We start from the raw sequence: 14,651 nt of genomic DNA on the forward strand, positions 1-14,651 counted from the left end.
AAAAGCAAAATGGGTTTTAAGAAGTGATTTAAAAGAAGTCACTGATTCTGCTAGCCATTATGTCAGGCAAGTCGTTCCAGAGCCGAAGGGCCCTGGTGGCAAAAGCACGGTCACCTTTAGTTTTAAGCCTAGACTTTGGAACTGCCAGAAGGGCCCCGCCTGAGGATCTAAGGCTGCACACTGGCTCATATGGGGTCAACATGTCTGTTGTGTAGCTTGGAGCCAGACCCAAACGTGCAATTCTAAACCGAACAGGGAGCCAATGGAGAAATGTCAGGATTGGGGTGATGTGATGTCGTCTGTTAAGATATGGCATTTACATTCAGAGTTCAAATCTATTTCCCTTTGCCCTCAAGTAAATAAGTAAAGACATTGGCAGTCTTTAGTCTGTATAATCAAGTTGTGCATTTTTGGTTGTAAATTATATTATTTACCATGACTTTGCCATAAATGTAACCTCTGTAAATCCAGTGTGTTGAGTGCAGTTAGTGTCAGCTATTGCCCATATGGAAGAGCAGACCAGTTCAGTTTGATAGGGGTGTCCTGAGTTCTATTGCACTCACTTCAATCAGGGCAATGGGAAAGCAAGATACTAATACATTACATCATATTTAGAGCATATTTAGCTTTAGAGTAGAAAATTAGCCTGTATATAAACAGCAGCAGTGCTTGTAGGGGACAATTAAATGTGGAATGAAGCAAGACAACATTCCCTTTATTCGCTCTAATCATTAAATGAATTGCCTTTATGAACTGTTTATGATGCAATAGGAGGGAAAACAACAATTTCCTTGTGCACCATCCCTTTGTTAAATGGATAGCTTGAATTTTAGTCTGCTATTTTTCTTGTCATAATGGCATTTATGGTCACAAGATGGTCTGGTCATTAGATAGACTGCCAATGAACCAGAGTACACAGGTTTGAGCCATGCTGAAGTGTCCTTGAGCCAATAAAAGAACATTTCTCAACAGGGATCAACAAACACATCATCATCATAGATCGCTTTTTAAAAATATCGTATTGTCTCAATGAGGATTATTATTATTATTACCCTCACTGAGATGATCCATTCTTTTAAAAAAGTGATCCATGATGATATTATTTCCCATGACCCTGATGTAAGTGAGTGAGATAGAGATCAGGCAGAGTGCAGCAGTGGGAATCGATGACTATCAAACTGAAATGGTCTTTTGTTCCATAGGGGCAGTAACTGACACAGACAAACAACACTTACCTCTGTAGATGAGCAAATATTATGACGCAAGACTAGCAGACTAAAACTCATAATGTCTAGCATCCTTTTACACATGAACAAATTTCCCACTGAGTAATAGACTGAATAAGATGACAAAATCCTGTAGGTCAGCGGGAGGAAACTGTCATGGGAACAGGTTCCTTGTTTACCCCTCGTATCTGATAGTTTCATGTTTACACCAAAACACCACAGCCAAGTAAGGAGCACACAAATGTGATAGTCCAGGTGAGGAGACTGAAAGAGAGAAAAAGGCAAACACTAAAGAAGAAGGCAAACATCATAGAAAGTAAGGCTTGTCATTCTTCTGTGCCCAATTCCTGGATTTCCAAGGATTTTCAACAAGGTCTTTGGTAACTGAACCAAAGTCTTCGATAGGTAAGTCGTCTATTGTGCTCTCTATCAAAACAAGACTCTCTTTCCACCCAATTACATATTCCAAGTGTATTGGGACTTGACCCCGCCTAGGTAGGCAATGTAAATACGTCTTTCAACCTTTTGATTCCCACATCAGGACAGAGGTTGGCGTGTGCTTGAGGAGCAGAGCTAAAGAAGTTAGGCGACAGAGGAACAAACAGTGCATAATCCTTTATTGAGTGACGGTCATGGGAGCTTGTCCTCGAGCGAGCACCTCACTAGATTGCTGCTCTTATCTTTTCAGTAGTTTCCTGTGGAAGTCAAGAAGCATAAGTCATTGCCTGTCTGCAGCTACAAACAGTAAGCACGTTCTAACTGGGGCTACTGTGTCGAGTTGTTCCACAGGGTGCATCGTGCAGGGGGCTGCATTCCTGCACTTCAGGCAGAGTCTCCCTTGGTGTAGTTGTATGTATCTTTCCCAATGCAGGGCCATGCTGTTGAGGTGCGCTACCAGAGTGTGACTGCTTAATCAGTAAGAAAGAAGCCGGGCAAATCAAGCACAAAAGAGAGCCAGCATGCATTACTGGTACATGTGTGGGTCTTCTGGGTTCATGTCACATCCACAAAATCAGTGATCTTCGAAGCACGGCAAGCACAGAGCAACAACAACTGCAAGCCAGAGACTTATGTTCAAATAAAGGTAAAAGTTCACAAGTATTAAAATGTGATCTGTATCTTGATATCTTATCTGGATAAGGAAAAACATGTTGATGCAAGGTGTAAACGCACACGGCACGCATTGCGAGCGGAATGTGATCTCAGCCAGGTGTAAATGCGATCCATGCAGTGAGTGTGTTCGCATTTGTGAGAAAGTCCCGCCCACGGGATAGAAACGTCACGACTCACTCTGAAGTTTGCCATCCACTCAGCTTCACTGAAGGACTGCAGTACGATCCGCTCCCACTAGTCCCTGCTCCTCAGCCACACTGAAGGAGTCACTGTAGTAGCGTTCACATGCAGCAGCTGCAAAGTTTGAGAGCACTAATGCTGCAAAAACAACATGTTGTCGTTTCTGTTGCCTCCTACAAAAGAATCGTAAAAGACGACCCTTTTTACCTTAAATGAAAAGTCAACTGTCCTCTCAAGTGTTGTTGTCATTTTGGGACTTAAAATTAATGAGATTTTTGGATCCCATTTGCCAATCCTTCTGTTCTTAAAAAGTAGAAATGACATCACTGAATTTTTTGAAAATATTTTGCTTTATCCTCGCTTCAAAAAGCCACGAAATGCTGGAATGTATGGCCAGTGATTTTTTATTTTCTATAACAAATGAACAAATATAGAGGAATATACATAATATAGAGGAACTCTCGAAAGCAAAAATAGTAACCCTACACCCTCCATGTTTGTCTTTGCTGACAATGCTACCTCCCCACCTGCTCGCCACTTTGCATAGTGCGCACAAAAAATGACATCTGCAGAAAACAAGAACACATATCAACAGTAAAGACAAAGGGTGTGCAAATGCGAGGGTGAAATATCCAGCAGAGGTCTTTCCTGCTTCGGGGCCTTGGATCCCAGAAATATGGCTCTGTCACATGGATTACTGTGCTAAGATCTACTGACAGAGCCAAGAGGGGAATTTTGGTCCCTGTGCATATGAAAATATATAACTGGATGGAGAGATATTCGCAATATAGGTTAGAGGTGACCACTTTTCTCTGAGTGAAGAAACTTTATGTCCAGTTCAAGGCGTTTGGAGACGCATTTGAATCAAGGTAGTCTATCATTCCAGTGTGCTGCTAGTGCGTCTTAAAGAATTATTTATCCACATTCCTTGGTCTGGTAAGTCAAATCCATTAATATCTATATGCATGATTTCATATATCGAATGCAAATGGGTGGAGAGATAAACTCTTCAACAATGGCTACATGTTAACCATCTGTTCCCATGCAATAAATCGCGTACTCTTCACTCGTTTATTGAGGCCTTTTGTTCATCAAGGAAACTGACACTCAATGGTGAGATAAGACTTTTTGATAGACAATATGGCGAAGTCATTTTTATGTAATCATATTTTAATTGTGCCCCTACTTCTCCTCTGTGGTCATGGATGGGCAGCTCAGCCATGTCCCGACAGCTGCGGGTGGTGCAGGTCCAGCCGGAGAGCAGGGTTCAGGGGGCAGGGCAGTGGAGCACAGGCCTGTGTGACTGCTGGCAAGACATGGGAGACTGTAAGTGTCCAACCCCAGACAGTGGGGCCCTATCTATAGATAGAACATGTAAAGTACAACTGCATATATTACATATGATATAATACAAAATACAGTATATGACTCTCAGTGCTGTTGCAAGAAAAGTTTGCAGCTGGTTTTTCTTTTCTTTTCTTACTCGAATTAAAAGTTTAGCCTAGACGATCCTTTATTTGCCGAGAAAGTTTCATAATCCTCAGGAACATGACAGCCAGAGTTTTAAAAATGCACGGTCATCAAATCTGAGAACAAGGCTCTTATTCTTAATTTGTGGAAAGTTTACTTGCAGCAGTATGATGACATTGCACATGAAGAGGTCAAATACAGAGTCAAACATAGAGGAAAACTGAGTTCACCTGCTCCATTTGACCAAGGATTTAGACTAATAATCCTCTTGTCTTCCTGAGTTGACCTAGTGTGTGTGTGTGTGTGTGTGCAGGCTGCCTGGCCCTGTGCTGTCTCCCAGTGTTTACCTGTAAGGTGACCAGTGCAGTAGGAGCCTGTCCCTGCCTGCCTCTGCTGGACTGCATCGGCTGCGTACCGCCGGCCTCTCTTGCCATGCGGGCTTCTGTCAGGGAACGATACGGCATACAGGTAATACAGATACTAAGTGATATTAAAGTCCCAGTTCAGAATATATTGGACCAAGACTGCTAAAATTTGTATCCCCTAAAAAATGTTTCCCTGGTGGTGTGTCCTCATTTTGTCATCAGTGTGTATTGTGTGTGTGGGGGGGGGGAAATGCACTTAACAAATCACAAGTAGACTAATTTATAGCCTGATAACATTTAGTAGAAACAAGCCTGATCTGTGTTCATTTTGAGTCAACTACTTTCAGTAGGCTACTTTCATTCTTTGTAATGCCATTAATTAAGGGGGAATTAGGGGAAACACATTTTGGTACACCCTGTTCACAACCCGTCATGATTGAAGATAAAGGTCTTGTTTTGCTAATGTAAACAAACATTTCACATCCACATTGATCATGTAAAATTCATATTTAACTGTAAATAACCACTATGTGGAGTGGCCCTCACTCCTTGTTCTGTGGTAGTGATCAACACTGGTTTGAACACTGCAACTGACTGCTTCCACTCATGCCACTTTGTGTCTCCAGCTAAATTACACAGACCTGCTGGAGCTTTGAGAAATGATGATTAGTGCTGAATAGATGGAGGCAATTGAATGGCGAAATACAATAACAACAAACAACAAACAAGGGAAATGGCTTGTAATAGGAGCTGCAATGTCAGGGGAAACCAAAGGATAGATCTGCCTAGCAACATTAGAGCAGCTTTAGCAATGCACTAACAATGCAGTAAGTCTATATAGTGAAATTAGAGCAACTTTAGCAATGTGCTAACAATGCAGTGAGTCTATGTAGTGAAATTAAAGCAACTTTAGTAATGTACTAACAATGCATGATGCCTATGTAGTAACATTAGAGCAACTTTAACTATGCAGGAGGTCTATGCAGTAATATTAGAGCAATTTTAGCAATGTAAATACAACACAATAGGCCTATGTAGTAACATAAAAGTGACTTTTATCAATGTACTAACAATGCAGGGGTCTATGTAGTGACATCAGAGCAACTCAGGCTATGTACTAAGAATGCAATAGGCCTACAGTTGCATCAGAGCAAATTTTGCGAAGCACTAAAAATGCAGCAGGTCTATTAGTAACTTCAACGATGAACAAACAACATATAATATCAGTGCTTTTGGGCTGCAGCAAGCTGCACAGGCTGCCCACCCACTGCTCCGGTAGTGCGCTGCTTGTCAATACCGAGCGCCAACACTACACCTGCCTCCGTGACCTCAGATCCTGATAGGCATCAGGTCTCCATCACCGATTGGCGTGCATAACCGGTGCGGGGCAGATCTCGAACGTGAAAAACACAGAGATGCCACATGCCAGGGCCGAGGATATGGTTTGATTTCAGATGAGCAGATAGTTCCTGGGATAATGAAGAGGAGGAGAGATAAGAAGGGAGGTGGGAGTGGTTTTGAGAGCAGGCAGGCAGCAGCTGGAGTGCTGCCATATAGCAGAAGGAGGTGGTTGGTAATGTTGGCTTCTCTGGAGGTGGAGTGGGTTGTGGATCGCTGTCAATACCGCAGAGCACAAGCTACCAAGATGCCAGAAGTTCTTATGAAAACAAGTCCCCGCATGTAGGCTGTTTGTGTGTGTATCTAGAGCAAGGCAGCTATTATTCTTTCACATAAGGGAGGAGAGGATCATAAAAAAAATGCCTATTATGAGGGTAATATGTTCAAAGGAAGTGTATTCCGGCCTCGTAATGGGATACAGTTCCTTTGAATGTCGGTGATACTCCAGGGAAAGCAGTCTTTAAAAGGCTAGTTACATGATTTCTTAGTTCACATGTGTAATGTCACAGAATTAAATAATTCCCTATAGTCCACAGACTTTGCGGTCATCATTTTAGTCATTTTCATTCTTGTGTTCATTTTGTTGTGAATTTTGTGTTGCCGTTCTATGTAAAGTCTATGTTGTCTTTCTATATAAACATACTTGTTTTCATTTTTCCGTCTATTGTCTAAAATAATCCCCCTCTGTCACTTTGTTAATTTTCAGTGTTCTAATTTTGTGTACATGGTCATAATTGTGATCCTGTTATTTTAATTCTTGTTTTGCCTCTATGTTAATTTAATTTTGTTGAAGTAGGTTTCTTTTGTTTTATACCCTGTTTGTGTCAATGCAAACTAGTAGTTGAGATGATATATCATCTTCTACTAATTTCTCCTGGTGAGGTGTGCTAAAGGATGCAAACTTCTGATGTAAAAGTTGCATGTTGCATTCAAATCCCCAGACCTGAAGTTTGGGGGTGGAGTGATAATTTTAGTTGCTAATGTCACCCTCCCACATTTAGTTCTCAAGGGAGGCAGCTCAGAAGACAACAGCAGAAAAGTGCTGAGCAGATCAGGTCTGACAGTGCAGTCGGGTCTGAGTGTGCAAGGCAGTCAGATGTTCATTCACAGGTCATTACTCTTATGGGGGAGCCAGCAGCATTTGCATTGCGTTGTTTTTTTGTTCATGAATGCGCAGTATTTAGCAGCATGTACAACAACCCATATCATGTATGAGCCACTCACACACACATGGCTGAAGTCAGCTCGTCATGGAAGTGTTAGGTTGTTGTCCTTGATCTGGATGTATGATAGAATAGTGCTGCTGTCATGTGAAAACCTTGTAATTCCAGTTTGGGTGGTTTCCATGTTTTAACTGCTGTTGAAGGATGACATGCTCCTCTGTAGGTTAAGAAAATACCCTGTGGGCTTATGAAACCTTTTCAAAACCCACTGGATCAACTGAGAAATACATTGTTGGCAAGCTAAAAACAAGGCTGAAAAGTAGACATTGAAAAGGTACAAGGTTTTCACCCAACAGTGTCAATAAACCAGGTTTTTGAGGTTGGTATTACCACACCAAGCCAAAACTGATAGAAAGTGTTTGTTGGGCTTTAGGTTGCAGTGCTGACTCAATATCATAAAGGAGATATTATCTGTACAGGTGTTGGCTGCACATATAACCAGGATGTGGCTTCTTATTTCTCAGACTTTATTGATCTATCAAATATCACTCCCACTGACTTTTCCATCTTGACGGCGCTGCCAAGGCCTGCAGCCTGAGAGCAAAGGCTGGGCTGCAATACACTGACTCAGTCCAAAGAGGGAGGACTTTCACACAGAGAGAAGACACTCATTGTTTATGCTTAGGCTGACAAAACCAGTGCCGTCTTTTAAATCAAGTCTTAAAACACATTTTTAGACAGGCTTTTATATTATTTGCTTTTAACTATTTTATTTTTAATGTATTTGCCTGATTTGTTCTTCTGTAGCCCTGGTTTATGCCTGTCTGTCTTAAAATTATGAAAAAAGAATATAGTAATGCTATGATACATTTTAGAAGGATACTCTACAAATATCACAATAATAATAACAATAATAATTATAATAATAATAATAAACCCTCATAGAAATATTAGAGTGGTACCATAAAAGATAAAAAAAAATAGTATAAAGGATTATAAGGTCAGTATAAACTCACTACATTTGTGTCACACGCAATCTATAAGTCCTGATAGGAGCATTATAAGAATATTATAGTGATTTTTTTTTTTTTGGATGGTATTTTATTTGTTTGTCTTTTGTCTATTGGTCTATTGCTTATAATGTACTTTGTAGCTCTTTTTTGTAAAAGTCCCACTCAAATTTACTATAAAATGTCTTTAAGTTTATCATTATGAACTACTGTGTTGTATATCAGTAAAGTGTCTTTTTTTTGCACCTGAATGCAAATTTCGTCCCTCCCACCTGTGCTCAGTCCTCTCTGTGTGTGTTACAGGGAAGTGTATGGAGCGACTGTCTGTATGGATGCTGCTGCTACCCTCTGTCTTGGCTGCAGATCTCCAGAGAGCTGAAGAGAAGAGCAGCATCCCACGCCAACTCTTCCTCCTCCTCCTCCTCCTCCTCCTCCTCCTTCTCCTCAGCCAGATACACTGCTCTGACCTCCCTGCAGGGGGCGCACTTGGTCTAGACGCATACATCTCCAGAGGACAGCAGTTGATTTAATCACACTTCCTCTAGTGTGCAGCCACTCCCTGCTACCTCAGTAATTTCAGCTGGGACAGAATGTGTCCCACAGAGAGAAAAGTCCAGTTTGTGCTGAAAATGAATGAAAGCACAATGATAAAACTGAACAGAATGTTAGGACTGGCATAACTTTAATGTAACTTTGCATACTTTTATTTTTTATTATAAAATGGTTTGCTTCAAAAAGGGCCATATAGCAAACAAAGATTCATGATTTGATAAGCTTCTCCTTGTCCATACTATGTTTATAAAGCAAGATTTCTTCAGTGGCCCTTTTCTCAAAATGACTTGCTCCTGTTAAGACAGTCTTTTACACTTTCACTGGAAGTATGGAAACCAAATCTCACATTCTGTCTCTTTAAAAATGTTTGTTTTTTGTTTTTTTGGTTTTGGTTTGGCTATTAAGTTATTTAAGACAAACAACAAATAATAATAGTAACAATAATTTAGACGTGCAAAAGTTTAAACTAAGTTGAAAATGTACCTTTTTGTTTTTGTAGGATAGTGATTCATTTGCATCATTTAATGACCAAATCATAAAAAATCAAAAGCCATAATATAAAAAAAAAGATTGTAAGTATATCTTGAACTGGTAAAGCTGCATTCTATGTATAAAAGCTATTTTCCCTCTTCACTTGAGGCAATATGTGACATATTTATTTTTTGTCTCTGTGTTTTCAGACTAGTGATCACAATCTGAAACTGTCCAAAAAAAAAAGAAGTTCCTGGAGAGAAAGAGAGAGAGAGAGAGAGAGAGAGAGGGAGAGAGAGGGAGAGAGAGAGAGCAGGAAAGAGAGAGAGAGAGATGAGGAGGAACAACATTTACTCAGTAGATGTCTCAGTAGACAGTTGGCAGCATCTCAAAATCAAAGAGAGTAGCTCACTGAATCTAATCAGTCTTTTCATTAACACACACTACAAAACAAATTCACAAGCTTGCCAACTGATTTCACCGTGTATTCTGACTCATGATGAAACTCATTCCAAGATATTACAAGTCAAATTATCTTACTACACCAGCAGATAAGGAAGCAGACGTTGAATTGTACTTCTTTCAAAACAATATGACTATTGTTATGTCTTTCATAACAATAGGACTAGTTTAAAGAAATAACCATGAAACAAAACTTCTTGAGAGAACTTGTTTTGAATACAAGTATTCAGATGCCTTTATATATTTTGCATGTTGACGTGAGTTTTACAAGTCTGAATGCAAGATGAAAACTTTTGCAAATCTTGTCACTTTAATGAAAACTTTTCATAATGTCACTCAGGTCAGAAACATTCCATTACAGGCTATGTCCAGGCAAAAAGACATCTTGCACAGTGTAAACAGTGTCATCAAAAATGTGTGCAGAGTAATGATGAACACTGAACTTTTGTCTGCAACTCTATGTTCCTATCAAAAATAAACTTGACTATCATTAAATATTTATTGTGTTTGAATGAATCTCAATAAAGGACATCAATGGTGCAATTAGTCCTACATTTTCTAATCTACTGTGTAGAAAAACACCAGACTGAATCTGTAGGGTCAATGCATGTATGTATGTATGTGTATTTCATTTTGATGACAGACATAACAGGATATGAAATGATGGAAATGACAGAGCAACTATCACTACTACAACTATTACAAACGCATAGAGGATGTTGAAAAATATACTGTACATCCGCTTGTCTTCTTATCACACACACCAAGGCAGGAAAAGGCCAACATATACTTTAAATATGAGGTAATAGATGTGGTGTGGTGACGTCTGAGATTTAGAGGGATGTGTGAAGGTCAGACGATCTGATGTCTGACTGTCTCAAGCATTCATACACGCCAAACTGGACAGACCAGTCGGTGACATACGTCCTCTGGTGTCACGTTCACCACTCTTCCTTTCGTCTATAAGACACCACACTGCCTTGCAAATGCTCAGTCATCCAGGTTTTGGATTTGACCAAATTCCACCTCCTCTTCCTTGACAAAAACCAAGGTAAGGCCTCTAATTGAGGTAGACTGAACAATCATGACAGTGATATAGAAATATTGACAGTATGCAAAATCAACTGTAGGACAACCCTTGTGGAAAATGTAAATATGTAAATGTAAATATTTAAATATGGTGCAATATAGTTTGAAATAGAATGCCTGGTACTATAATTTATATTATTTCCTCATCAAAGAAGCTACTGTATCATAGGACTATGGTCCGTCCATTGTTAAATGAACCAAGGTAAACCAATTACAAAAGCTACCAGAGGGGCTATAGACAAAACCATAAAAGCCTAATAGCTAAAAATGTTCCTTTTGACCCCTGAATACATAGGAATATGTACAATACTCTGCTTTATTCAAAAAGAGTACAATTCCCAGCAAAAAGGGCTTTAAGCACTCTACTAATATGGTGATTGGGTGTTCTGAATTTGTTGGGGACAGCGTAATTAGAGTGTGCATCCTCACTGTACATTGCATCACATTGCATATTCTAGAAAATGTTCATTTAGTTAGTAACCTCTGCAATAATAACACCTTGCAGAGCATTAAATATACTGCAGTCATATCCCATCTGTTGTGTCTACTGTGTTGCTTTCAGACACTGAATAAGATGAAAGTCATTCTAAAACATAATAAAATATTGACCTGAAACACTAACACCAACAAACATAAGTGCCTCATTAAGTTCTCATATACAGCACAGGTTTTTCAGCATGTTGCCTGTCCAATTGCTGTGAATTTGATTTCTTTAGAAGCTGATGCCATGTCTGCACAGTCGGTCGTCAACCAACCCAAGCCCTTCATCATGACCAACATGTCCAACGAATGGACCTCTGGCATCTGTGATTGTTTCGAGGACCTGCCCCAGTGTAAGTGAAGCCAGTTGACTAAGCATAGATTTTATAGTAGTTGCAGGAGTGGGGGGTTTAGAGCTACCCAGTACAACCACAGTCTTGTATGTGGTATGTACTGTATATGACACAGGACATGTCGTGACTAGGCACTTGGCATCTAATCCCACTCACATGCATGGATTTCTGAATACATACCTTTGATCAGTTTCACACTTATCTGGGTTGAGGAATGCCAACAGACGCCAGTGAGTGTAGCGAAGCATCTGGGTGTTGTTAAGTGTTACCATTCCAGGGTGATGCGCTGTATGATAATGAAAACCATTAGTGGCTTCAGATTACGCTGTGTGATGACAAACCTCTGAACTGAAGGCGAACACTGTCTGGATGAGAATAGTGTTTAACACTTGCAAAGTACTATACACAAAAGGAAGCTGATATGCTGACTTGTTTTAGAATTCATCTTTTTCCAAGTACAACAAATAAGCATGTCGTCCCTCATGAATGATGCAAGGACTCTTTGAGCCAATCGGTAACAAGATGCATCAGATTTCATCAAAATCGAACAGGTGGTGGAGCAGTTAGGCCCTTTCAAAGTTTGAAATTTTGACTTTTAATTATAGTGCCCCCATCAGACCAATCAGTGCAATTTGTAAGGATAGCTGGATGTGTGAAGGAAGTTTCATTTCTATTGGACCTATGGCGCAGGAGTTATGACCTTTCAAAGTTAGAAATGTTTACTTTTAATTATAGCGCCCCCATCAGGCCATTTAGCTTTTAAACACCAATACACAGTGCGAAGATGCATAATCTCTCCAAGTTTCATCAAAACCACCTTTGGACCAAAGGTGTAGCAGTTATGACCTTTCAAAGTGTAAACATTTGACCTTTATTTAAAGTACCACCATCAGCCTAATCAGTGTAATTTTAAATGCTGGACTGCAGTACCAAAGTTTCGTCAAAAACAAACCAGTAGTGTCTGAGATGTCATTTTTGATGAATAGACAGGTGCAGCCCGGTACAGCAACAACATGTTTTGCATACAGCTTCATGAGGTTTGCTCTGTCACTGTGATACATGTTCAACAAGGGAATCCATCTGGATATGGCTTCAGTAGCTGATGTTCTCGAACTCTGAAACCTCTCATATGAGTGCGTCCCTAACTCTTGAACAAGCGATGTGACTCGTTTGCCTTTTCAGGTTGCTTGGCCTTTTGGTGTCTTCCCTGCTTCACCTGTAAGACAGCATACGAGGCCGGGGAGTGTCTATGTTTGCCTCTGCTGGACGGTTTTGGACTCATCCCTCCCATCACCACGTCCCTCAGGGTGTCGGTGCGCCAGCGCTACGGCATTGAGGTACAGACACATTGAACTCTTACCATGAACAGCTATCCAAGGCCCCTGTTCATGTGACATGTCAGAAGAGAGGCATGATTTGTTCAGAAGTCATTTCACCTCTTGACCATTGTATATGCATGAAAGGGACCTTTCACTGAATGGATGTGAATTCATGCAAGGTGTTCCACCCAGGACCGTGCACAGGTAGGGTCCAAAGGGAGCTTGAGACCTCGCCACTTTTCCCTGCCCCTCACAAATTTTGTAAAAATAGTTCACGATCATCTTCACTTAAAACAAGACACCCACAGGGTACCCCACCCCTCTACAGCATGGTTTAATGTGCAAGTTCAGTTTTTTATCTATACCACGCTATCGCCCCTGTTAGTTAGTTTGCCATAAACTACCGGAGATAGAGACTTGATTCCATTTAACTTTTAAATCTAAGTGATAGGAATGATATCTTTGGGTGTAATGGCAAGTTGGTTTGCAGTCTTTGCAGTCTTTCTGAGTGCCTTCTAGTTTTGAGCCCTTGCCTCCCAAAATGTCTGTGAACAGTCTTGGTTATTCCCTTTGCAAGACATATTTGTGTATGAAAAGTGTCTCTATCAGACCTGGGCAAAGTAGCAGTTGATTACAGTTTAAAAACATGAAAAAGGCAGAAGGAGCACTTGATTTTGAGGCTTTTTAGGAGTCTGGCAAGATATAACTGAAGTCCACCTCAACTACCTCAAATAAAGCATACTATAGTGTTTACCAGTGTACAGCTCCCAGACAAGCCTTTTCCTCCACCATTAATCTGATCTCTGATCTGTCTTAAACCTGTTTTGATAACCTTTTGTTTGTAGACTCACAGTCTGTATTTACATTCCTAGACTAAATTCGGTAAATTGTACTATGGTCATTAAGGAGGGTTACGGTACACTGTGTTCCAGTGCTCAAGGATTGTCACCTCAGATCAGATTTGTTTAGTTGGACTCTGACCATGATTAATGACAGCAGCACCTGATTCTTGCATAATAATCAGCTGTAATGTGGAATCTGATGCATTGTACACCTTAGATGAAGTATTTTGTACCCTAAAATATTCTCTCCCTCCATATATCTCTCCCTCCAATAGGGTACAATTTGTAAAGACTGTGTCTGTGCCTTCTTCTGCGGGCCCTGCACCTGGTGTCAGATAGCAAGAGAAATTAAAACCAGGATGCGTCCAATCACTATCATCAACACAAGGGCCTGAGAAATTGATCACCACGACTATCATCACTGGTAGCATCGTCATCATCATCATCGTCATCATCATCATCGTCATCATCATCATCATCATCATAATCATCATCAAAATATGGACCTCTGTACTCCTCTGCCTTATCACCTCCATCGGCTTTACCAAGATCACCACAGACTTCTCGTGTTCTTTCCTTTCCTTCAGTGGAATGCTATTTTGTCTCGGAAGAGGCTGCATTGTCTCTCCCTGATGCTGTCTTCTTAATCTGCCGCCACCACCACATACAAGCCAACACTGGCTTCTGACCTGTTTCAAGCACGTCTGGCTCTGAGGAATGCCACCAAATAGCTGATTGAGGATCAGCACATTCATGTGTGTTGATGGAATGTAGCTTAATGAGAGACACTACGGATGAGCAGACGATTGGCCTCTGTGACTTTCCATCAACAGATTTCTGAAATTAATGAGATCCAGCGAATGAAACCATACCAGCGCTCTGCTCACGCTACTGATTCAGGTTACACTGTATTGCAATTACAATGCAAGAGTTTATATGTAGGTGTGTATATGTTAATGTACATATCATAAGTTATTTCACTCTCATCCTGATAATCAATTTACTTTGGCCTGTTTCTTACTTGTACATTTACATTCAAAAATTCTTCAAAATGTGTTGGGTGCTGGACCTTTTTTTTTTTTTTTTTATAAACAGAGAATAAACCCCTAACTCTGATACAGTCTACTAGTTGTATTTACAATATGAATACATAAGTCT

General features: G+C 40.3%; 2 protein-coding genes across 5 annotated transcripts; both read left to right on the forward strand.

The window, feature by feature from the left end:
- Window positions 1-1,456: 1,456 nt before the first annotated feature.
- Window positions 1,457-8,636, forward strand: LOC139910352 (cornifelin homolog B-like). 3 transcript variants are annotated; one of them, XM_071897620.2, is made up of 4 exons: window positions 1,457-1,631; window positions 3,733-3,845; window positions 4,303-4,457; window positions 8,229-8,636. In XM_071897620.2, exons 2-4 carry the CDS (start codon window positions 3,740-3,742, stop codon window positions 8,418-8,420), a joined length of 453 nt encoding a protein of 150 aa, XP_071753721.1. In that variant the 5' UTR covers window positions 1,457-1,631; window positions 3,733-3,739; the 3' UTR covers window positions 8,421-8,636. The 3 variants fall into 3 exon arrangements, with proteins under 3 accessions (XP_071753721.1, XP_078147975.1, XP_078147976.1); XM_078291849.1 differs by lacking the exon at window positions 1,457-1,631 and adding an exon at window positions 1,714-1,970; XM_078291850.1 differs by lacking the exon at window positions 1,457-1,631 and adding an exon at window positions 3,332-3,455.
- A 1,686-nt stretch (window positions 8,637-10,322) lies between these two features.
- Window positions 10,323-14,603, forward strand: LOC139910347 (cornifelin homolog A-like). 2 transcript variants are annotated; one of them, XM_071897612.2, is made up of 4 exons: window positions 10,323-10,461; window positions 11,216-11,332; window positions 12,515-12,669; window positions 13,769-14,603. In XM_071897612.2, exons 2-4 carry the CDS (start codon window positions 11,227-11,229, stop codon window positions 13,886-13,888), a joined length of 381 nt encoding a protein of 126 aa, XP_071753713.2. In that variant the 5' UTR covers window positions 10,323-10,461; window positions 11,216-11,226; the 3' UTR covers window positions 13,889-14,603. The 2 variants fall into 2 exon arrangements, with proteins under 2 accessions (XP_071753713.2, XP_071753714.2); XM_071897613.2 differs by having other exon boundaries at window positions 10,342-10,461; window positions 11,219-11,332.
- Window positions 14,604-14,651: the final 48 nt, after the last annotated feature.

This window comes from Centroberyx gerrardi, chromosome 23 (assembly GCF_048128805.1).
Source record: "Centroberyx gerrardi isolate f3 chromosome 23, fCenGer3.hap1.cur.20231027, whole genome shotgun sequence".
Lineage (NCBI taxonomy): Eukaryota > Metazoa > Chordata > Actinopteri > Beryciformes > Berycidae > Centroberyx > Centroberyx gerrardi.